The 23,201-nt window shown below is 43.4% G+C and overlaps 1 protein-coding gene across 2 annotated transcripts in view; it reads left to right on the top strand.

Annotated features, from left to right (window-relative positions):
• The window catches only part of usp43b (ubiquitin specific peptidase 43b), a 278,525-nt gene that overhangs the window by 179,001 nt on the left and 76,323 nt on the right, over positions 1-23,201 (top strand). The window contains exon 7 of one of the 2 annotated variants that reach the window (XM_060901589.1): positions 283-451. The exons of the other annotated variant lie outside the window; for it this stretch is intronic. Within the exon in view, the coding sequence (XP_060757572.1) occupies positions 283-451 (169 nt within the window). The remainder of the gene's footprint in view (positions 1-282; positions 452-23,201) is intronic. 2 annotated transcript variants of the gene reach the window in all.

Raw genomic sequence — 23,201 nt, 5'->3', positions numbered from 1 at the left:
TGGGGGCCAGGTGCCTCGCTCAAGGGCACCTCAGCCCAAGGCCGTCTTGTATTAACCTAGCCGCATGTCTTTGGATTGTGGGGGAAACGGAGCACCCGGAGGAAACCCACGCAGACACGGGGAGAACATGCAAACTCTAGGCGGCAATTCTCCTCTTTTATTAATCAGAGATTTTACTCTGTCAATTATGAGAGCAGATGACGAGTCTCAAATGGGTCGGTTAACAGAAGCGGTCTTGATATCCTGCACTAATTCTGATGTTTCTCCTCTTCACTGTCTCAGGTTACCACCACAGTCTCCCTTCTTCCCCGTACTCCTCGTCTGGGCCTGAGTCTCAGAGACTGGTTGCATCCGGGGCACTCTCCTCGGAGTTCCTCAACCATGGAGGTGCAACGGCAAAGATTCTCCTGCTGGTGTGTAACGCAGCTGGAGCAGGCCAACAAGCCGTGAGGTGAGGCCTATCGAGCTACCTTACAATATTTTTAGGTCCGAATTTACCGTATACTGTTAGATATGTGCAAACTTGACAACACCTGGAAAAACAAGCAAGCCGATCTGTTAACAGAATCTGCAGAGGGATGAGTCTTTCACATGAGCAAAATACACCCATTCTTTTGTGTGTTTAAAGGAGCAATTTGAGGCCTTTCTACCTGTATTTCCAACGCAAATACAAGACAGTGTTAAAGGTGCCCTTCCACCAAAAACATTTAATACTGGCTCTTTTTGAAATACCATAGTTCACTCCGAGTTGCATATGCATGCTGCATGTGAAAATGTACAACCCTGATTCCAAAAAAGTTGGGACAAAGTACAAATTGTAAATAAAAACGGAATGCAATAATTTACAAATCTCAAAAACTGATATTGTATTCACAATAGAACGTAGACAACATATCAAATGTCGAAAGTGAGACATTTTGAAATTTCATGCCAAATATTGGCTCATTTGAAATTTCATGACAGCAACACATCTCAAAAAAGTTGGGACGGGGCGATAAGAGGCTGGAAAAGTTAAAGGTACAAAAAAGGAACAGCTGGAGGAGCAAATTGCAACTCATTAGGTCAATTGGCAATAGGTCATTAACATGACTGGGTATAAAAAGAGCATCTTGGAGTGGCAGCGGCTCTCAGAAGTAAAGATGGGAAGAGGATCACCAATCCCCCTAATTCTGCGCCGACAAACAGTGGAGCAATATCAGAAAGGAGTTCAACAGTGTAAAATTGCAAAGAGTTTGAACATATCATCATCTACAGTGCATAATATCATCAAAAGATTCAGAGAATCTGGAAGAATCTCTGTGCGTAAGGGTCAAGGCCGGAAAACCATACTGGATGCCCGTGATCTTCGGGCCCTTAGACGGCACTGCATCACATACAGGCATGCTTCTGTATTGGAAATCACAAAATGGGCTCAGGAATATTTCCAGAGAACATTATCTGTGAACGCAATTCACCGTGCCATCCGCCGTTGCCAGCTAAAACTCTATAGTTCAAAGAAGAAGCCGTATCTAAACATGATCCAGAAGTGCAGACGTCTTCTCTGGGCCAAGGCTCATTTAAAATGGACTGTGGCAAAGTGGAAAACTGTTCTGTGGTCAGACGAATCAAAATTTGGAGTTCTTTATGGAAATCAGGGACACCATGTCATTCGGACTAAAGAGGAGAAGGACGACCTAAGTTGTTATCAGCGCTCAGTTCAGAAGCCTGCATCTCTGATGGTATGGGGTTGCATTAGTGCGTGTGGCATGGGCAGCTTACACATCTGGAAAGACACCATCAATGCTGAAAGGGGTTCTAGAGCAACATATGCTCCCATCCAGACGACGTCTCCTTCAGGGAAGACCTTGTGTTTTCCAACATGACAATGCCAAACCACATACTGCATCAATTACAGCATCATGGCTGCGTAGAAGAAGGGTCCGGGTACTGAACTGGCCAGCCTGCAGTCCAGATCTTTCACCCATAGAAAACATTTGGCGCATCATAAAATGGAAGATACGACAAAAAAGACCTAAGACAGTTGAGCAACTAGAATCCTACATTAGACAAGAATGGGTTAACATTCCTATCCCTAAACTTGAGCAACTTGTCTCCTCAGTCCCCAGACGTTTACAGACTGTTGTAAAGAGAAAAGGGGATGTCTCACAGTGGTAAACATGGCCTTGTCCCAACTTTTTTGAGATGTGTTGTTGTCATGAAATTTAAAATCACCTAATTTTTCTCTTTAAATGATACATTTTCTCAGTTTAAACATTTGATATGTCATCTATGTTCTATTCTGAATAAAATCTGGAATTTTGAAACTTCCACATCATTGCATTCCGTTTTTATTTACAATTTGTACTTTGTCCCAACTTTTTTTGGAATCGGGGTTGTAATTCTACTCCCATTCCCTGTATTAGCTTATGAAAGAAAATAGTTGGAAAAATGAGCGGCCTACGAACTTGCGTCACTTCGAAAATTAGTATTCATGGCCTCGCCCACCTTGGCTTGCGACCGCCCACGGGAAGAAAGTTCGGATTTAAGCGCGAGGAGAGATAGCAGAGCCCATCTCGTCAGTAGCTAACGAAGAGGACCTAACAGCAAGTTGAAAACGTGTCTGAACAAGTTCGTGCCTGTGTTATTTGTGGCAGTAACACATCAACGTTGCATTTCTTGCCCAAGATAGAAGAGGTGAAGAAGAAATGGTTGGAATTTATCTTTGGAACACCACCAGCGAAGTATAATGCAGTGTTAGTACTGTGTTCTGATCATTTCAACCACAGTGACTTTTCAAACTTCGGTGCCTTCAGTAGTGGTTTTGCTTCGAGGTTGTTTTTAATCCCTGGATCTGTGCCGTCAAGACGATCGACCACCAGCTCACAAGCTGCAAGTAAAACATGAACTTTTTGTTCGAAGGTTTTTGTTACAAAATAGCATGTTCATATTCTCCACGTTAGCATGCATGACATGGTCACAAGCGAGGCAGGGATGAGAGTTTCCAGCTTTTTCTGAGTAAAAAACGACCTTTTTATATTATGCCAAGTCCGTTGAGAAATTTTTAAATTAATTTTGAGGGGTTAGGGTATGTTCCTTCATGCTGTTCAAACTTTATTAACTCCAACGATGTTTACACATTATTTGTAAGTCGCCATCTTTAGTCTCATTTAAATCTTGTTGAATGTGATGTAAAATTCGTGTTATCTACATTGTTATTGGTCAAAACATCGACATCGAGACCATAATAGCCAATGAAAACAGTTTTTACAAAGACACCCACATCTGCTTTTTCTGACCCACTGGAGGTAGCGTCACAGTGCTGTTAGCCAATCAGAGGTAACATGTTTACATGTCATGAATATTAATGAGTAAGAGCTGAAATCCTGTCGTTCTCCCGCCACCCGCTCCTCCACCAAACTAGAACAGCCTGAAACAGGAGAACCACAGCATTTTTTTCACCAAAACCGGCTCACAGGGCATTCATTCATACTAGAGACCATCGCACAATTAATGAAAAAATGATGCAATGAGACCTTTAACAATTATTCGCTGAAGGTGAAGTGAATATTGGTGAATAATAACCGAGACAAAGTTAAAGTTGTTATTCACCGATATTCACAATTGTTTTTGTATAAATACACAGATGATTATTTAAAAAAATTTTTTTTAAATCATATTTATTTATACCCCCGCTCCAAAGGAGGGGAGGTATACTGTTGTGTTTTTTGTTTTTTTTTTAAACCTGTGTCTGTCCGTCCGTCTGTATCTCCATATTTCCGTCCGAAACTTTTTTTTTTTTTATTATTCCTTCTTCTCAGCAATCACAAATCATAGCCACTTGGTACCAAACTTCAGCTTGGGGTTCTATACCATGTATACTGTTTTCAGGTCTGTCGCACATCGACTTCCTGTTTACCGACTGAAATGTATTTCCGAAACATACAGGGTGGATTTACAAAATTTCGTGACACTTTTCTCAGCAACTACAAATCACAACGGCTTGATGTTTGGTACCGAGCTTCAGCTTGGGGTTCTATACCATGTATACCGTTTTCAAGTCTGTCGCACATCGACTTCCTGTTTACCAACTGAATGTATTTCCGAAACATAGAGGGTGGATTTTGACACTATTTCAAGAAGCAAAATGCTATTTCAAAATGACAGTTTACCAGGATACTATTTGAAATCCCTGGGAAGAGAAATGGCTCTTTACTTACCGTATTTTTGGGACTATAAGCGCACTTAAAATCTGTAAATTTTCTCAAAAATTGACAGCGCGCCTTATGTATGCTAACTTGTTGTGCTTACTGACCGATTTTATGTGGTACAATGCGCTCAAAAATCTGTCGAAATGTGCAAGTACAACTTTGGTAAGCAAGGAAGCCACTCTGCTCAATGGATATTCGGAGCATTACGGTACGCTGTCACACTACCTGAGCGGGCAGCCCGGGCCCAGGGTACACGCTAGCAACAATAAACCAATCAGAGAAAAGTATTTAGTACGCTTACTCCCGCCATTTTTTATACGTAATGCATACTGTGCTTCAACATTTATATTACAGTACATTTGTGTGTATGTAAAAGGACCCCCAAAATGGCACCTGTTAAGAGGCATGATTACGAAGCGGGTTTCAAACTCCAAGCTATCAGCTACGCAGCAGAACATGGGAATAGAGCAGCCGCGAAAGAATTCAACATCAATGAATCAATGGTACGGAAGTGGAGGAAGCAAGAAGATGAATTGCGCCAAGTAAAGAAGACCAAACGGAGCTTCCGCGGGAACAAAGCGAGATGGCCACAGTTAGAGGACAAAATTGAACAGTGGGTTATCGAACAGAGAACAGCAGGGAGAAGCGTCTCTACAGTCTCCATTCGACTCAAGGCAACAGCGATAGCACATGACACAGATGCCTACCCCAAATTTTGAATTTCAGTATTCTTGAAAACATTTTTCAGTATTTTGGAATGACTTTCAGTAACATTAATTTATGCGCATTTCCATTATAAAGAGGTGTATATACCAATATGTTTAACATTTAAATTATTAAAAAGTACTGTTTTGTGTGAATTGAATAAACAAAACACGAGCAGCCATCTCAACTGAATTTCCACTCAACAAATTTCTAGAGCATACAATAGATCACATTTTTCTAAATACAATAGTGTTCCCTGTTTGCAGACATTACGGTTGACTACCAGTCATTGGTATTGAATGTAACTCCTCAAAAGTATTATATTATATTGCCTGGCAAAATGTTCTACCTGTTAACGGATTCTAATAAAATTTAAAAAAATTCTTATTTCATGCCAAAGAGAGTCCGACATTGTTATCTTAATGTCCCAATATATAAATACTTCAGCATAATGCTTCAGAAGAGACACTGAATAAAATGGCATTTATAATTGTATTTAAAACAGTGGAATGATCAATTTTTTGCCACAATCCCAACAACACTAATCATAAAATTCTGTTTTTGATCATACTACATGTACATTTGCACTTGCAACACTGAAAAGACTTTGAATTAAAGAAGTACAGCCAGTGTTTGCTATTTCAGTGAATAAAAATCAGACATGGAAAAAGAAACTGAATAAGTTTAACTCACATTTCATGGCACTAATCGGCAAGTTCAACTCCAAGCACAGGTCAACCATCACCGCTTCAGCACGGGTCACGTTCCGTGTCTTTTCATCCACAGATTTCGTAAAAAAACTGCTGGATACCCCCAGATTTACTTTCCGCCTGACTCGCCATTTCAGCATACTCCGTATGTTTCTTGGAGTTGACATGCCGCCTGCAGTCATCGCGACCACCATGTTAATGTCAGTTCTACACAGTTTGCAGTGCGCGTATCCATTGCCCTTTTGACTGGGTGTAATGCACGGCCATTCTACCGTATATCGTGGGAGGAACACCTGAGACCTGTGCTTCACTTGTCCCGATACTGAGCGCTTCATTTGCACTATTGAGAAGCAGCACCATGCGTGTGTGATGTCGAGTGAAAATAGCGCAAACAAATGTGCAGTATCTGCACGTCACACACAGCATGTGTGGTTGTCGTAAAAATAAATAGCCATGAATCGCTCATGGATTGAAAAAGTCGCTTGAACATTTTAAAAACAACTCACTGGAATTTTTTAAGACTTTATAATAATTCCGTACAGAATAGACCCCTTCGCATGTTTGTAAACAAACCGACCGTTGCCAGGATGCGCGCAGCCTGGACCCAGAAACAATGGCGCTGCCCATAGACCGGCATTATGAGCTGTCAGGTTATGCAAAACAATTGTCGTTACAAGATCGAGAATGCTACATAAATAAGTTAACTCTAACAAGTGGACATCGCCTACCGGATCCGCATTTAATTAAAGAGTGGACGGACGATGTTAGTAAGTTTTCCTCTGATACCTGAAGGCAGTCATACTATTTACAAAAAATGTCAAACTCAAAAAAAAAAAAACCCCACTATTTACAAAAGTAGCCTGCCATCAACATTCTGGTTACAGCAAGACTACAACTTGATTAACAATGGGACATTCATATTCATTTTGTTTTAATCAAATTATGCCAGTGATGTGATGGCAATGTGGCTTTAGCTACAACAGCAAATACCAACACTAAACAGCAATTTGCAGGAGGGAATGGCATGAAAGGAATGATGGTGTAAAGAGTGCAGCTAAGAGAAATCAGAGCTGCGTAAAAAGCGAGAGGCAGAGAGCAGAAATGAAGCTGAACGGGGCGGGAGCTAGGTTAGAGCAGTCAACGTAAGTTGGCATTTAGAGTGAGGGCACACAATTTTACCTTTCCATCCTTGCTTTAAAATTGTGATTTTCGGCATACACAAATAATGATGGCACAAAATCTGGACTGCTTGAGTCAAGCGAGAGCTCTCCTACAAACAAAATTGCATGCAAAGCTAAGCTAACATGCTAACAATATTCATTACATTGTGTAACTATGACCCAGCTAATCAGACAAACGTTACCAAAGTATTTTGGTACATCAATAAACGAAGACTAGAAAGAATAAAAAAGAAAGATTTAATAAATAGCCTGATCTTACCTGTGATGAAGTGGGCGCTGCAAACCCGCGCATTTTTGATGGTGCTTTCATCCCAGTCTACACGTTTGATGGCTTGTAGCCATCGACGTCGGTGATTTTTTTTGGAATGGGTGAGATCCTGCTGGAATTCTGAACATTTTAACCCCATCACTGCTACGATTCTGACACCCGACAACACAACAACTAGGCATTTCTTCCAAATATTTCTTCTCGTCTCTACCGTCGCTGAGTCTTTTTTGGGTCCAGGCTGCGCGCACAATTTCCTCTTACGCATGAATGACGTTTACTGAGAAGGGGTCTATAACAACCCCGTTTGCCGTAACATCGTATTTATGTAACTTTTCCGTACAAAATACGGCCAATCCGTACTAGTAGGCATCTCTGCATGACATGAAGATCGACGACTTTCGTGGAGGTCCTTCTTGGTGCTTCCGTTTTATGAAACGGCGTCATCTCTCCATCCGCACGAGAACTACCGTCTCGCAACAACTGCCAAAGGATTACAAAGAAACGCTGGCCATCTTCCGCACTTGCTGCAAGAATAAAATCACTGAAAAGGAGATCCAGCCAGACCACATCACCAACATGGACGAGGTCCCCCTCACTTTTGACATCCCCGTGAACCGTACTGTTGAGAAAATGGGGACCAGTACAGTATCTATATGCACCACAGGGAACAAGAAGGCATCCTTCACTGTAGTTCTCGGTTGCCAGGCTAATGGCCAGAAACTACCACCCATGGTTATTTTCAAGAGGAAGACTTTGCCAAAAGAAAAATTTCTGGCCGGAGTCATCGTCAAGGCTAACCCGAAGGGCTGGATGAACAAGGAGAAAATGAGAGAGTGGCTGAGAGAAGTTTACATCAAGAGACCGGAAGGCTTTTTCCACACATCACCGTCCCTGTTAATTTACGACTCCATCCGCGCCCATCTCACCGACACTGTCAAAAAACAAGTGAAGCAAACTAATTCGGAGCTTGCCGTCATTCCGGGAAGATTAACCAAAGAACTCCAACTGCTAGATATTGGTGTCAACAGGGCGTTCAAAGCAAAATTGCGAGCCGCATGGGAGCATTGGATGATAGAAGGCGAACACACCTTTACCAAGACAGGGAGGCAACGCCGGGCTAGTTACGCCACTATCTGCCAATGGATTGCTGATGCGTGGGCTGAGGTGTCGGTCGCAACTGTCATCCGAGCTTTCACGAAAGCTGGAATCATCACTGAACAGCCAAGTACCGGTAACAGCAACGAGACTGACTCGGATAATGACGAGAGGGATCCGGGCATGCTTGATGCCCAAATCGCACAGCTGTTTAACTCAGACACTGAAAATGAAGAATTCGATGGATTTGTGGAATAGGAATGAATCAATAAGTGAGTGTATTTTTCTGCAACGGTATTTGTTGTTACAACTGAGTAGAATAAAGTTTGAGTTACCGGGCTGTGTTGTTTTTGCTTAATGCGCCTTACAATCCGGTGCGCCTTATGTGTGAATATACACACGTTAATTCACAGTGTGCCTTATCGCCCGAAAAATACGGTACTTGTTTCAGGGTTAATTATGTGTTGAAGTCAACATTCATAATAAGTGTCCTGTTCCTTCAATTGCTTGCATTCTGATATAAGTGAGAGTGTAATTTTTCCTCACTGACAGTGACAAAGCCATTGGCCGCCATTTTGCCGAGTCGCTCGAGGTGATTATCGAGAAATAGTCCGGAGTTCTTGACCAATCAGCACACGCGATTTTCTATAATCACCTGCGTATTTAGGCTAATATAGATTAATCTAGGCCCTGTCCACACGGCAACGGATTCAGGTGAATCTGATAAAATTGTTTATCGTTTCGGCCTGGCGTCCACACGGCACCGGTGTTTTGGGTGCCCCAAAATGAAATCTTTTGAGAACGGGTTCCAGAGTGGAAAGATCTGGCAACGGCGCCGTTGCGAAGTCGTCTGGATGAGTAGAACGGATTTGTTTACTATGACATCACAATCACATGTGCTTCACGCCGGGTAGAAGTGTAACGAACTCGATGCGAGTTGTCAACAAATCCTATAACTTGGTTCATGAAACGCGCTTACAAAATATTTTCACTGTGAATATTTATTGTGTAATGGTGCAAAGTGAGAGAGAGAGAGAGAGAGAGAGAGAGAATAGCCCTTAGGGCAGAGTCAATCCCGCCAGCAAAAATAGGGGGGAAAAAAGGAGCGATCTCACCTCTACAGATGTTGGTTTAAGTCCTACAATACATTCCTCAAAAAGGGCGTAGAAGAACAAATTAATCCATCAACGTGTAGCATTCAATTTATTCCGGACCATTAAAGACGCCGCCTTCCGCGTAGAATCATACGTCATCCTCGCCGCCATATTGGATGGGTCAAAGCGGAGAATAAAGATGTCTCATTCATGTGCTGCGTTTAACTGTACCAACAGGTTTACCGTCCAAACGAGATCACATGGGATTACCTTTCACAGGTGAGACTGGAAAAATACTTTTCATTGTATTTGGTCATTATAACGTAATTTTACGAACAGATTTTTCTGACTGTGGCTAATATGAAGTCTCGCGCATAATAGTTTATGCGCATGCGTCCTTACTACTTCTATTATTCTGGTGTCTCCGATGGGACCGTCTTACAGCGCACCTAGAGGTGTGGCATGTGTATTGCATTGTTTTCAGCAAGCGTTGCGTTGCCATATGTACCTGATATTTTACTGATCTGTTGCCCATGTGGACGCGATATATATATATATTTTTAATCTCGTTGCCGTTGTTGTGTGGATGTAGCCCTAGTCTCTGCAGCATGATTTCTCAAATCTGCCTCTTCAAAAATAGAGCTTGCCTGCACAGATTAATACTACCTCTGAGCAAGTATTAAGTGTGTGTCTAAAGTCTCGTCGGTATCACAAAAAGAATATTAATTTAATATATACATGTTATTTACCAGCTGGGAGGTCCGTATCGTGAAATACCGTGACTGAAGTCTTGAAAGTACTGACAGAGGCCCTCTGGGCCGAGGTGAGTATTTAAGGCTGAGGTCAGGGTATTTCACCATACGGACCGACCTTAAGCTGGTAAATAATATATTAATTTTTTTCTTTACCAAATTCTAACAGAAAACGAGAGCGCCTGAAAGGGAAAGCCGAGCTGAGCCGCCATTTTGAATCCTCATTCACGGCTGTAATGCAAATTCACTTCCATGGCAGGAAAAAAAAAACCTACATTTTGCCGCCTATGTAGTCCCCTATTTATACAAAATTGAGTCATTCAGGATTCAGACATGTTTTTGTTCGACCAAAGTTATACAGTATTATGGCCTTTATATTGCATAAATAAAGCCATTTGGTGAAACTTTGAAGAAGAGATTGTACTGGTTTAAAGTTTTTACCTAACGTAATATTATGTATTAGGATAACATGGTCCAAAATGGGCCTCATTAACTAATGAGATCAAACTGTTAGCAAGTTAGAGGTTTTTAGCTTTCTCCTGAAATGCTTTCTTTTATTTTGCCTTCCTTATGGCCGTTTTCCACTACCCTTTTTCAGCTCACTTCAGCCCGACACGGCTCGCGTTTCGACTACCTCAGAGCAGCACGACTCAGCTCGCTTCAGCCCTACTCGGCACCCAAAACTCGCACTGTTTTGGAGTGGGGCTGAAGCGAGCCAAACCGAGCCGAGTGGGGCTAGGGGCGTGAGCAGACACTCCCCTGTGCACTGATTGGTGAGGAGGAGTGTCCTCACACGCCCACACACGCCCCGCGAGCACGCTGGGATCTGTAAACACCGTAAACCCGGAAGAAGAAGAATTACGAATTACGAGAATTTCTGAAGCCTTATGCGCCTCGCCTCATCTATACGCGCTTGCCAGTATCTGTTGGCGTTGTCGGTGACAACAAGCCACAGCACCAAGACCAGCAACACTAACGACTCCATGTTTATTGTTTACTATCCAGGTCGTGAGACTACCGCTTAAAAGATCACTGATGTCACTGTTTGCGCCGCCTAACGACATCACGTGACGTCCACCCACTTTCGCTAACTCCACCCAATGTGTCCACCCACTTCCAGCCAGCACGGTTCAGCGCGGTTGTAGTCGAAATGCAACTCCAACAGCCCCACTCAGCTCGACTCAGCACGGCACGGCTCAGCCCAACTCAGCCGAGTTGGTAGCGGAAAAGCGGCAATAGGGTAGTAAAACTCGCTTTCGCTGTGAACACTGTCGTTATCGCCATCTGTTTTGCTCACTGTGTGGTTGTAAGTGGTCATGTTTGTCAAAGATGGTAAGCACAAGTGAATGAGAGGGTGGTTCACTTACCTGGTTGATTCATGGTGTAGCCAGTAAGATCTTCCATGTAAAACCGAAACGGGTAGTTGTTATCCAATGAGGTGCGCTTAGAGAGTTTAAATGGGAACGCGCTTAGCTGTCCAACATGGCGTCTCGTTGAGAGAGCAAAGCACCACCAGTGAGTAACTCCTCTCCTTCACTTTGCTGCGGTTTTTACTGTGTTTTGAATTGTCACTATTTTGTGAATGGCTGATAAATTGTTTCTTGGTTGCGCTGTAGATATTGCTGTGTTTAAATGATCGGTGTTGTCGGTGTTGTAATGTTTATGGTTAACTTCGCAAATGTTTTGAATTGTAGTGATCAGACCTTCGGGTTGCGGTGGCTGTTGGGTAATGTAGTTGGTTTCTGGTTTTGCGTCTTGTCTGTGAAGCGGATGAGAAATGTAGATGGTTAATTAAATTGATTTATGGGTTGTTGCAGTTGTTATTTATATTTCAGGTAATGTTGCTCCTCTGGAATGATAAAAAACTGCTCTGTTGATATGGGTAATTATTTATTGTGACATTTCATGAGAAGTAATGCTATTGCTAATATATTGGTTTATTTTAAGTAACTGATTTTTGTTGTAAAGTATTTGTTGTGGATACCAAACAATGTGGTGGCTATTATGCAATAATATTTGTATGTGCATTGATGCCAGCTTTGCTTTCTGTCCTGTAGTTACAGTGTTTTTCGCTCAATGCTTTTGAAGTCACTGTGCTATGTGGTGATGCAATGCAATGTTTGATTTTCTATTGATGTGAAATACACATGAATATTTATATTGGTATTTGTAAATGAATTTTAACAATTTTTCTCTGGATTTATCTATCAAAATGGCAGTTTATATTGCGATCTTTTATGTGTTTTATAGGTTTATAACCTATATGTGGATACCTGTTGTGGAAACAAATAAATCAAAGGAAATAAAACCCACATGAGTTGTAACTTAAGCTCTTTGCTCTCTTGATGCCCCTTTCGGTGGGGAGAAAAGCAATGTAACCGAACAGTTATAAACTGCGGTGAAAACCACCAAGCCATCGTGGTAATAAAGAAGAAGAAAAGGAAAATCACCTTTTGAAATTCTCCTCCTTTTACTTCCAAAAATGGAATCAGCTGACATCACTGCCCTGAAAGGAAAGCGGACAACGGCACAGGCCACATTCACCAGGAGAGCCAACAAACTATCCCTTACTGTGGACATCCTGGAAAAAGGAGCACTTATGGAGGAAATGCGTGTACTTAGCGCTGACTTCAACAGGGCATATGATGCTGCCTCAACATTGTTGGAGGCCTTAGTAGAGGTCGAAGGTGGCGAAAGTGAAGCAGCTAAGACCAATGAAAAAATTGGGCAGATTGTTACTGTGTACCGTGACTCACTCCAGTTGGCCAGGGATACCCTGTGGATCAAGTTTGCCAGCCCTGAAATTCAGCTGCATCTTGAAGGCACAGAGGAGAAATGTAAGGAGGTGGAAGTCACCGGTGTCGATGACATGCCGGAGCTCGAGTTTGAATCCCATCGTGAAAGCCTCTTAGAAGCTATCCATGAATTCGAGCAGAAGGTGTTAGCCTGGGAACGGATTGTCTCTGACAAAGTCACCCCCCATAAGCAACTCCTCTATAAATTCAGGAGCAGAGTACGGGACTGGGAGCTGAGCTGGAAGAAAGCGAGCCGCACACTTAAACCTAAACCAGAGTCCAACTCCAGATCCCAGTCATCTAACATGTCTGCCATCTCAAAGCCACAAATCAGTCTCGAAAGGACACGGCTGCCCGTATTTTCGGGCAATATGACTGATTACTATCGTTGGAAGGCTGAGTGGACAGAATTAGAGACTCTTGGTAACCCTCTGAGGACTGCCGGGGTCACTCGTTTTCATCTACTAGCCAGCCTTACTGAAAAGGTGAAGAGAGACCTGGTTCTTTCCAGTTGTGCGACTATGGAGGAAATGTTCAAGCGACTGGATAATCGCTTTGGCAATAAAGCTAAGATTGTTTTAAAAATTGCAGAGGAGGTTGAGGACCTACCCGCTGTAAAGGGAAATAACCCCCGGAAGGCGATTGAACTCATCCAGGCAGTGGAGCGAGCCCTGAGCAATCTGGCCATCCTGGGAGAAGAGGACATTGTAAAGAACCGCCTCGTTGCCCAAACACTGGAAAGAAAGTTGCCCAGCTCACTAAAAGAAAAGTGGATTGAGTACAAGGCAGAGCCACTCAATGAATTCAGCCCACAAAACCATTTTGACTGCCTCCTATTGTTCCTCCAGAAACAAGAGGCAATGTTGGAGGAATTGGATCAGCTGGAGGAAGGTCTTGGTGGAGGGAATCCCTCGGTAAAGACACCGGTGGACAAAGTAGCCAAAAAGGCATTTTCCAAGGCCACCTCTGGCCAAAGGGGGTCTTCATCAAAGCCACTGGCAGATGCGTGCACGGCCTGCTCTGAGACAAAACACGCTGGTAGGCTTTTTGCATGCTCCATTTTTAGAGGGATGGATCTCCAGGCAAAGAAGACCCATCTCAACGCATACAGACTATGCTTTCAATGCCTTGGTTCTCATGCGCAGAGTGCTTGTAGCAACAAGAAGTTTGTTTGCACTAAAGCAGACTGCCGATCTGATGAGCTCCATCATTACTTACTCTGTCCCAAAGCTATGTTGATGGAAAACACCAAGAAGGGGGCCAATAGTAAAGGTTTAGGTCTCACCAGTCGTCAGGAAGAGCTTCTGGCTAAAGTTGCCCCAGAATTGAGGGAGGAGTTCCGGAAAGCGTTCTCAAATAAAACCTCTGCCATAACTTGCTCTGCTGGAAAATTGCCACAAGAGTATCCGGTAGTGCTGATGCTCCTCGAAGTTACAACCAACTCTGGCCAGCTCATTGGCACTCTAATAGATCTCGCCTCTGATACAAACTATATCACTCACTGTGCTGCTCAGCAGCTCGGACTGAATGGTGAGAGCATTCAGCTAATAGTGCATGGCGTCGGAGGAATGACCAAGACGGTCGGAACCAAGAGGTATAGCCTCCGTTTAAGAGTGAGGACGGCAAAGGGTACAGTGGCAGAGCATAAGTTGATCTGCTACGGACTGGATAGCATTGCTGAGGTTTGCCATCCAGTTATACCAAAGCAATTGCAGAAGATATTCCCTGATGTTTCTTTAGCAGAGTTGGCCCGTCCTAATACGATTGACCTTCTCATAAGCCACCGAGAAGGTCGCCTGGTGCCCCAACCATCAAGGAGGGAGGGCGATCTCGTCCTCTGGGATGGACCACTAGGTAAAACAATTGGTGGTACCCACCCTGACCTCTTTGAGTCAGTCGACTTAACGCTGCACCAGTCTGAAACTCATTTTGCTCGTACCATGAGAACCTCTACAAAGCTCTACAGAGAGGTCATTGTTAGTACAGAAGGCCTGGATGAAGATGTGGCACAGGCAGTAACACTCAGTAACATCACAGCCACTAAAGAGGTTCTTGAATGGTTCAAATGGGACAGTATTGGGGCAGCGTGTGAGCCGAAATGCGGGGGCTGCAAGTGCGGCAAGTGTTCCCCGGGTGGCCAGGAGATGACCCTCGGAGAAGAGAGAGACTTAGAAAAAATAAAAGGCTGTCTCTCATATGTCCTGGCAGACAAGCACAGTGATAGTCCACATTGGGACGCCGCATACCCTTGGAAGGCCAACCCAGCAATTTTGCCAAATAATCGCCAAGCAGTGGAAGCAACCTTCCGGAATACGGAAGCACGACTGGCTAAAGAACCTTTGTGGAAAGCAGCATACAGAGAGCAGATTCATGACATGGTGTCAAGAGGAGTAGCTGTCAAGTTCACCAGGCAGCAGATAAAAGACTGGAATGGGCCAGTATGGTATATTAGTCACCTGGTTGCCCCCAATCCTCGCTCCAGCTCCACGCCAGTGAGAATAGTCTGGAATAGTAGCCAGGAATTTAGAGGTATGAGCTTGAACAACTTGCTCTACAAAGGCCCCGATGTTCTCAACTCTATCCGGGGGGTCCTCTTGAGATTCAGAAGTGGGTTGTATGCCGCCCTTGGTGATGTAAAGAAAATGTACAATTCTGTATGGCTTAAGGATGAGGAAGTTCATCTCCACCGATTCCTCTGGAGGGATGACCCCAAAGAAGAGATTGGCGAGTATGCTGTTGTGAGGGTTAATATTGGTGACAAGCCTGCTGGTTGCATTGCTCAGGTGGCCATGAGGGAAACTGCTAATCTGCCCCAGTTCGCAGCCATGCTCTCAGAGCGTCGCATTTTAACAGAGGACTGCTATGTCGACGACATACTGACGTCCCATGATGACCTCCAAGCTTTGATTAGGACGACTAAAGGAGTCGAAAAAATCTTACAAGCAGGAGGTTTCTTACTCAAACCTTGGGTCCTGACTGGTCAAAGTGGGAGGAGTGAGGATCCTAACAGCCCTTGTGATTGCAGGTCAACAGAACCCAAAACCCTGGTCCTCCCGAATCAGATGCGGGATGAGGAAAATAAGGCTCTTGGACTAGGGTACGAGCCAGAAACTGACAAACTCCGATTGCTTACATCAGTGAACTTCTCAAAACGGCGAGGGAAGATGAGAACTGGGCTGGATCTACAAGAAAAAGAAGTTAGAGCAAGCACCCCAGACCCTCTCACCCGACGAATGCTGCTGAGTCAGATCGCAGGATTTTATGATCCCATTGGCCTGGCCTCACCCATTAAGCAAAGAGGAGTGATGCTTGTAAGGGAGTCCTTTCAGGAGGCAGGAAAAGATCGTCCAGTTAAAGGTACCTGGGATGAGCCTCTCTCTCAGCATCTCCGGGAAGCTGCAATAACACTATTTGAGCAGTGTGTAAGACTTGGCCAGGTGAGATTCGATAGATGCCTTACACCCCATGGAGCCCTGGGCCGGCCTATGGGAATCACATTCTCCGATGGCAGTGAAGCTTCCTATGGAGCTGTTCTCTATCTTCGATGGGAGACAGCGCAAGACAAAGTTGTTGTAAAGTTTGTTGAATCAAAAGCTAAACTCGCCCCATTGGACCAAAAAGGTGATGTTATTAAAGCGGAACTATGCGGTGCTGTATTTGCAACGCGCTTGAAAACCTATTTTGAAGAGCATTGTTACATCAAGGTCGATAGGTGGATCCATTTTGTCGATAGCCAGACAATTTTAGGGGCCATCCAGAAGGATAGTTATGGCTATCAGACGTTCTTTGCAAATCGGATAGGAGAAATCCAAAAGGCGGGGCCTGTCGACACCTGGAGATGGATCGAAGGAAAAGAAAACATTGCTGACCTTATTACAAGGGGGTCGACCCCCGAGGACCTTGCGGAAGGATCAGTCTGGCAGGAAGGCCCTGGATTCCTCAAACTACCTGTTGAAAATTGGCCTGTGAAAACTGCCAGGGAGATCATCTCCTCTGTCTCTGAAGAGATCGGGGGCCTCCAAAGAAAGGCATTTTCAGCTGCAGTCACGGCAAGTGGAGCTCCATTCTGGAAATGTTCAATCATTGTAGCGCTCGTCAAGTTGGTCGAGCCCAAAAGACTCAGCTCCCTGACTCGTTTGTGTGGTGCTGTTGGCTGGCTGAAGAGGGCAGTGGACACCTGGCTGGGCAGATACACCCAAACCCCTGACTGCTCAAAGTGGGAGGAAAGAGCTTACCTGTCAGTAGGAGAAAGGGTAACAGCATTTAAATTCTTGGCTCTGGAGGCTCAAGATGGCATCAAGTTTCGTGATACGACTCTTGATCGCCTGGTCGTTCAGAGAGATGACTTGACTGGTCTTTTTGTTTGTGGAGGGAGGGTTCAATGCTGGGATGAGGACAAAGCTGTTGTGCCATTAATCCCGTGCCAATCGTGGCTTGTAACCCTGTTAGTTAAAGAGGCCCATGAAGAAAATCATGAAGGCGTCGCTGCCACCCTCCTACGAACACGAAAGAAAGCTTGGATTACACAAGGACGAAAGTTAGTAAAGAAAATACTTAACAATTGCGTCACCTGTACCAAGCGAAGGGCTCAACTCTGCCAACAAGTAATGAGCGATTTGCCTCCAGAACGCACCCAAAGAGCCAGCCCCTTCGAGCTCACAACCCTTGACCTCTTTGGCCCCTTTGAAGTGAAGGACACTGTAGACATTGCCACTTGTGCTGGTACTCCAGATTCCCAGGCGGGTGGCCACAAGAAAAGCGGCTCTCCGTTGCCCACGGTGGTCATCAGGAGAGATGTAAGAAGGCTGGTGGTCCTTCTTCCTGTGGAAGACCAAAATCCCCCCCTGTTAACTTGACCCATTTTGGGTCAAGCCGTTGTCCATGGCAACATGCGGTGTAGGCCGAACGCTGCCGCTGTTCGCACAGTGCGCGTACACACACTCACATACATACATACATACATCATGATATTTGCATCACATGAAGAGCTTATTTAACCATGTACCCAAACAGGACATTACATACTTGCTATGAAATGTACTTTTAAGTCACTTTGGACATTGAACTCTTCGTGGACATTTGCTGGAAAAAAAAAAAAAAAAAACTTTTGTATGTATTGTGGTGCAGAGATATTTTTTGTAAGATGTGATTGTGACCTCCTTAAATTTAGGATTAGTTCGGTCAAGTGGGAGGTGTTTTGCTCACTGTGTGGTTGTAAGTGGTCATGTTTGTCAAAGATGGTAAGCACAAGTGAATGAGAGGGTGGTTCACTTACCTGGTTGATTCATGGTGTAGCCAGTAAGATCTTCCATGTAAAACCGAAACGGGTAGTTGTTATCCAATGAGGTGCGCTTAGAGAGTTTAAATGGGAACGCGCTTAGCTGTCCAACATGGCGTCTCGTTGAGAGAGCAAAGCACCACCAGTGAGTAACTCCTCTCCTTCACTTTGCTGCGGTTTTTACTGTGTTTTGAATTGTCACTATTTTGTGAATGGCTGATAAATTGTTTCTTGGTTGCGCTGTAGATATTGCTGTGTTTAAATGATCGGTGTTGTCGGTGTTGTAATGTTTATGGTTAACTTCGCAAATGTTTTGAATTGTAGTGATCAGACCTTCGGGTTGCGGTGGCTGTTGGGTAATGTAGTTGGTTTCTGGTTTTGCGTCTTGTCTGTGAAGCGGATGAGAAATGTAGATGGTTAATTAAATTGATTTATGGGTTGTTGCAGTTGTTATTTATATTTCAGGTAATGTTGCTCCTCTGGAATGATAAAAAACTGCTCTGTTGATATGGGTAATTATTTATTGTGACATTTCATGAGAAGTAATGCTATTGCTAATATATTGGTTTATTTTAAGTAACTGATTTTTGTTGTAAAGTATTTGTTGTGGATACCAAACAATGTGGTGGCTATTATGCAATAATATTTGTATGTGCATTGATGCCAGCTTTGCTTTCTGTCCTGTAGTTACAGTGTTTTTCGCTCAATGCTTTTGAAGTCACTGTGCTATGTGGTGATGCAATGCAATGTTTGATTTTCTATTGATGTGAAATACACATGAATATTTATATTGGTATTTGTAAATGAATTTTAACAATTTTTCTCTGGATTTATCTATCAAAATGGCAGTTTATATTGCGATGTGTTTTATAGGTTTATAACCTATATGTGGATACCTGTTGTGGAAACAAATAAATCAAAGGAAATAAAACCCACATGAGTTGTAACTTAAGCTCTTGATGCCCCTTTCGGTGGGGAGAAAAGCAATGTAACCGAACACCATCCATGCTGTAAAATTAATGCTATTTTGAATCCTCGTTCATGGCTGTAATGCAAATGGCTTCCTCCTCAATATACAAGTGCACTTCCACGGCAGGAAAAGAAACTACATTTTGCCGCCTATGTAGTCCCCTATTTATACAAAAAGGAGTCATTCAGGATTCAGCCATGTTTTTGCTCGGCGTTAGCAACAGTTAGAGGTTTTTAGCTTTCTCCTGAAATGTTTTCTTTTATTTCTTCTTCCTCAGGGTAGTAAAACTCGCTTTCGCTGTGAACACTGTCGTTATCGCTATCCATGCTGTAAAATTAATGCTATTCTCTTGAGAAATGCTGGCAAAAAAATTTTACAAGATTTTTGATAATCTTATAAATAAATCTTATTTAAAAAAAAAAAAGATAAGTGTTGACAAAAAATGCTACTATGTTTATTGTTGTGAACGAGCGAGTCGCCAGAGGTCCATAACTGGGGTCCGTATCGTCGGATACGGACCCACTCGCCAGCCAATCAGAGCGCAGGATTTGGACCGCGAAAAAAATAATTAACTTTATGTATTAATCACTCTCTTCTGGAAGTTTCTTTGAGATCAGATTCTCAAAGAATCTCATTTAAGTATAGATTCGTTGACTTCATTTAGACACTTGTTTGTAAATCACCAGAACATACTGACTGGATGCATGTAGCGATTATTGGGGATCATAGTAAAACGGGGCTCGTTTTTGTCCACGGGAGAAATGCAGTATTATATCAGTCTAATCCTGACTGTAGAAATTCAGTATTAATATGATGTGACACGGTAACTGACGTAACAGCTGTGAAAACTCTGTGCCCTTGGGCAAAAAAACCCTGAATATGCATCGACAGACTTTTTTTTTTTTTAATCCCAGTTTCGTTGTCAGCTCTTGAGAGGATTCAGATAAACTTGACATAGTAGCGTGATCCATCAGATACCCTTTTGTCAGTGGCAGCCAGCTAAAGAGCAAGAGTCCCCTGTCTGTTCCTGTCTACTTATAGTAACAGTGGAATAAAAAGGAGAAAGAAAGTGTGAGATCAGGGTAGAGGAGTGTGTTCATCAAGTGTCCATTTGTGGAGAAACTACTACTTCAAGTGGTCCTTTCATGCCATTTATCTACTAACACCTTTCAGTCTGTGAAGAGAAGATCATGACAGAAAGGTATGGAAAAGACAGACCTGACAACTTTCCAGCATCAGTAAGCAGGGCCGCGTTAACCCTTGCCGAGGCCCTGGGCAGACACCCCCCCCGAGGCCCCGCCCCCGCATGTTGTCAACTGCGCTCAGCAAATTCACCCCCTCAGACGTGCCTGTCTAACTAGACACAGAAACTTAATGACAGTGGCACAATTAGAAATACTATTGAACGGGGGCGCCGTGGCTCAGTCGACTAAGACGCCATACCATAAATCCGGGGACCCGGGTTCGATTCCAACCCGCGGTCATTTCCCGATCCCTCCCCATCTCTCTCTCCCGCTCATTTCCTGTCTCTACACCAGGGGTGGGCAATTATTTTTTCCATGGGGCCACATGAGAAACAGAAAATTTTGTGGAGGGCCGGACCAAAAGGCTGAACTAAATTCTGCATAATATTAATTGTATTTCTTTATATAAAGCAGTAAATAACATGTTTTTACAAGCTGCTAAGACTGGTAAGAGTATGGAAAAAACGAGGTCGCCTTACAAAAAATGTCATTTATTCAATCAAATTTCCCAAAACAGTGGTTAACAAAATGTGAACGTTTGTACCTTTTTTTTTTTCAGTCACATTCACCCCAAAACACAATAAAGACATCACAATATCGTCTTTCTACTCCACATATCAAGCAAGATACATCATATTATAATAATGATGCCTACATTTGTAGTCTAATCACCTCATTTGGTGTCTTTCAGTTTTTTATTTGTTCAGTGAGAGAAATCTAGTCTCTGTTGGTCTTTAACGAGTGCATCAGAGTCAGGTTGAATGTCTGAGGTGGAGATGCGAAGCACAGCTGACAGATGATCATCAGTCCATTCGGTGTAGGAATCAGATCTACAGATCGGCTCGGGCTCCGGCGCCTGCTGGTGACATCACACTATGTGATTGGCTGGACCGTTTGAAGGATGACGTGCAAGTTTGTGGTTGGTCTGGACAAATTACGGAAGTAGTTATCGCGGGATTAGGTTTCGTGGGATTTCATGTCATGTTCATGTCGCGTGCATTGTGTTTTTGTTGAACACAACTTCAAAATAAAAGCAATGCACATTCAGTCCATGCATGAGGTAAAATTAGAAAATACGTTTATTTTATAATTTCTAATTAACCTTATGCGGGCCGGTCAGAATGAACCAAAGGGCCGGATGCGGCCCGCGGGCCGGGAAATGCCCAGGTCTGCTCTACACTGTCCTATCCAATAAAGGTGAAAAAAGCCCAAAAAATATCTTTAAAAAAAAAAAAGAAATACTATTGAACGATAAAACTTTATATCCATCAACACCTATTTAATCGAGAAAAAGCAACGGTGAAATAGGCAATTGCATGGTGAAAAAATCCATCAGACATCACGGTTAACAAGTCTGGTTAACTAAAGTTTAGCCTCAAGAAGCCTTTGAATGAGTGAGTCAATGAACAACATGTCAAGAACATAACCTCGGCCTACAACAGTTTCTTTAGTATTCAGAACAAGAACGTTCATTCGGTATATAACCGTTCGTTTTCATTTTGGAATCCAGGCGACTTTTAACTTGTGAAAACAAAGAGCGATAACAAAGAAAAAAAAATATCTTGCTAGAGGTCTTCGCGGGACAGAATTTTCAGTCCCGCTCCCGGATTGTGCAGTCCCGCTCCCGCAAAGAATTATGATTTTCAGTCCCGCGCCTGCCATATTTTGTCCCGCTCCCGCCCGCAAATCCCGCATGATGCAGACGTTCGCGTTATTCCTCACGAAAATTCTTGTCATTGGCTTGGGGAATTAAACATGCTGAGCTTAGCTGAGCTCTCCACTGACCGATCCTTCACCTAGCGCACGTAGCGAGGGTGCGCGTTGCCAGGTGGCATGCGCAGCTGAGGCTTTACAGAGATACCCAACACACCGACCAAAATCTACAGTGGATATTAAGAATATTGTACATTGCACATAGCTTATATGTCACTCCTCACATTTACATTCTAGGAAATACAAGTAGGCCTATAAGAAATTAATATAATTTAAAAAGACAGCGTGATGGTGCCCCGCCCCCTACTTTGAGTGGATTTGAACATAAATATCTACAGCTCACGTTCAGGGGTGCGTTTCAAGCAATGTACCTCTTTTTAAAGCAGCACTTACTTCTGACGCACTGTGAGCTTCACTAGAGGAGCTCTGCTCTTCTGCCATGATCGGAGATCTCAAACACGGAAGAGCGGAAAGGAATCGGAAACGTACGCGAGATTAGACCACATCCACAAATTTAGGCATCTTAAAATGTTTTTATTAATGCCAAATAAAATATCCAGCACAAATTATATATGATAGGCATAAATTAATCATTTATAAATTTTATTTTAAACACATTTTTAGTTAGCGGGACTGCAGCTTATCACCTCTCCCGCCCACTCCCGCATTGTGCACTCCCCCTCCTGCCCGCGCCCGCGGTGGAAGGTGGGCCTCCTTACGGGTGGCGAAATGCATCAAAAATGTTATCAATATGATCAAAACTTCTGAAAATATCGTTTCATATTTTCCGATCTTGCTACCTCCGAGGCCCCCTAGTGGCCGAGGCCCTGTGCAGCTGCCCATGAAGCCCATTAGGATAACGCGTCCTTGTCAGTAAGAACGGGAAAAAAAAAATAAAGTGCATATCACGGGTAAATTCAGGAGCAAGATCAATGTAATTCTCCTATTTTATATTAAACTTTGGTCAAATATCTGTCACATTCTGCATTCTCTGCAATTTTTTTACCTTGCGCAATACCAGAAAAATTCAGTTGAAATCAAGCCATTTGAGGCGAATTGGTCCGCCTCTGAAAAAACTTGGCATTTGGATTTCCCGGGAAGCATTGATTTTCGTGACGTCACGTGTGGGACGCCTCCCTCTGAATCCTACGTCAGCGCTGGTTTGTTTATGAGAAAACGACCTGGTGGTTTTCTGCAAATTTCTTAAAT

This window comes from Neoarius graeffei, chromosome 20 (assembly GCF_027579695.1).
Source record: "Neoarius graeffei isolate fNeoGra1 chromosome 20, fNeoGra1.pri, whole genome shotgun sequence".
Lineage (NCBI taxonomy): Eukaryota > Metazoa > Chordata > Actinopteri > Siluriformes > Ariidae > Neoarius > Neoarius graeffei.
The sequence above is the reverse complement of the archived record's forward strand: the minus strand, read 5'-3'. Positions and strand labels throughout refer to the sequence as shown.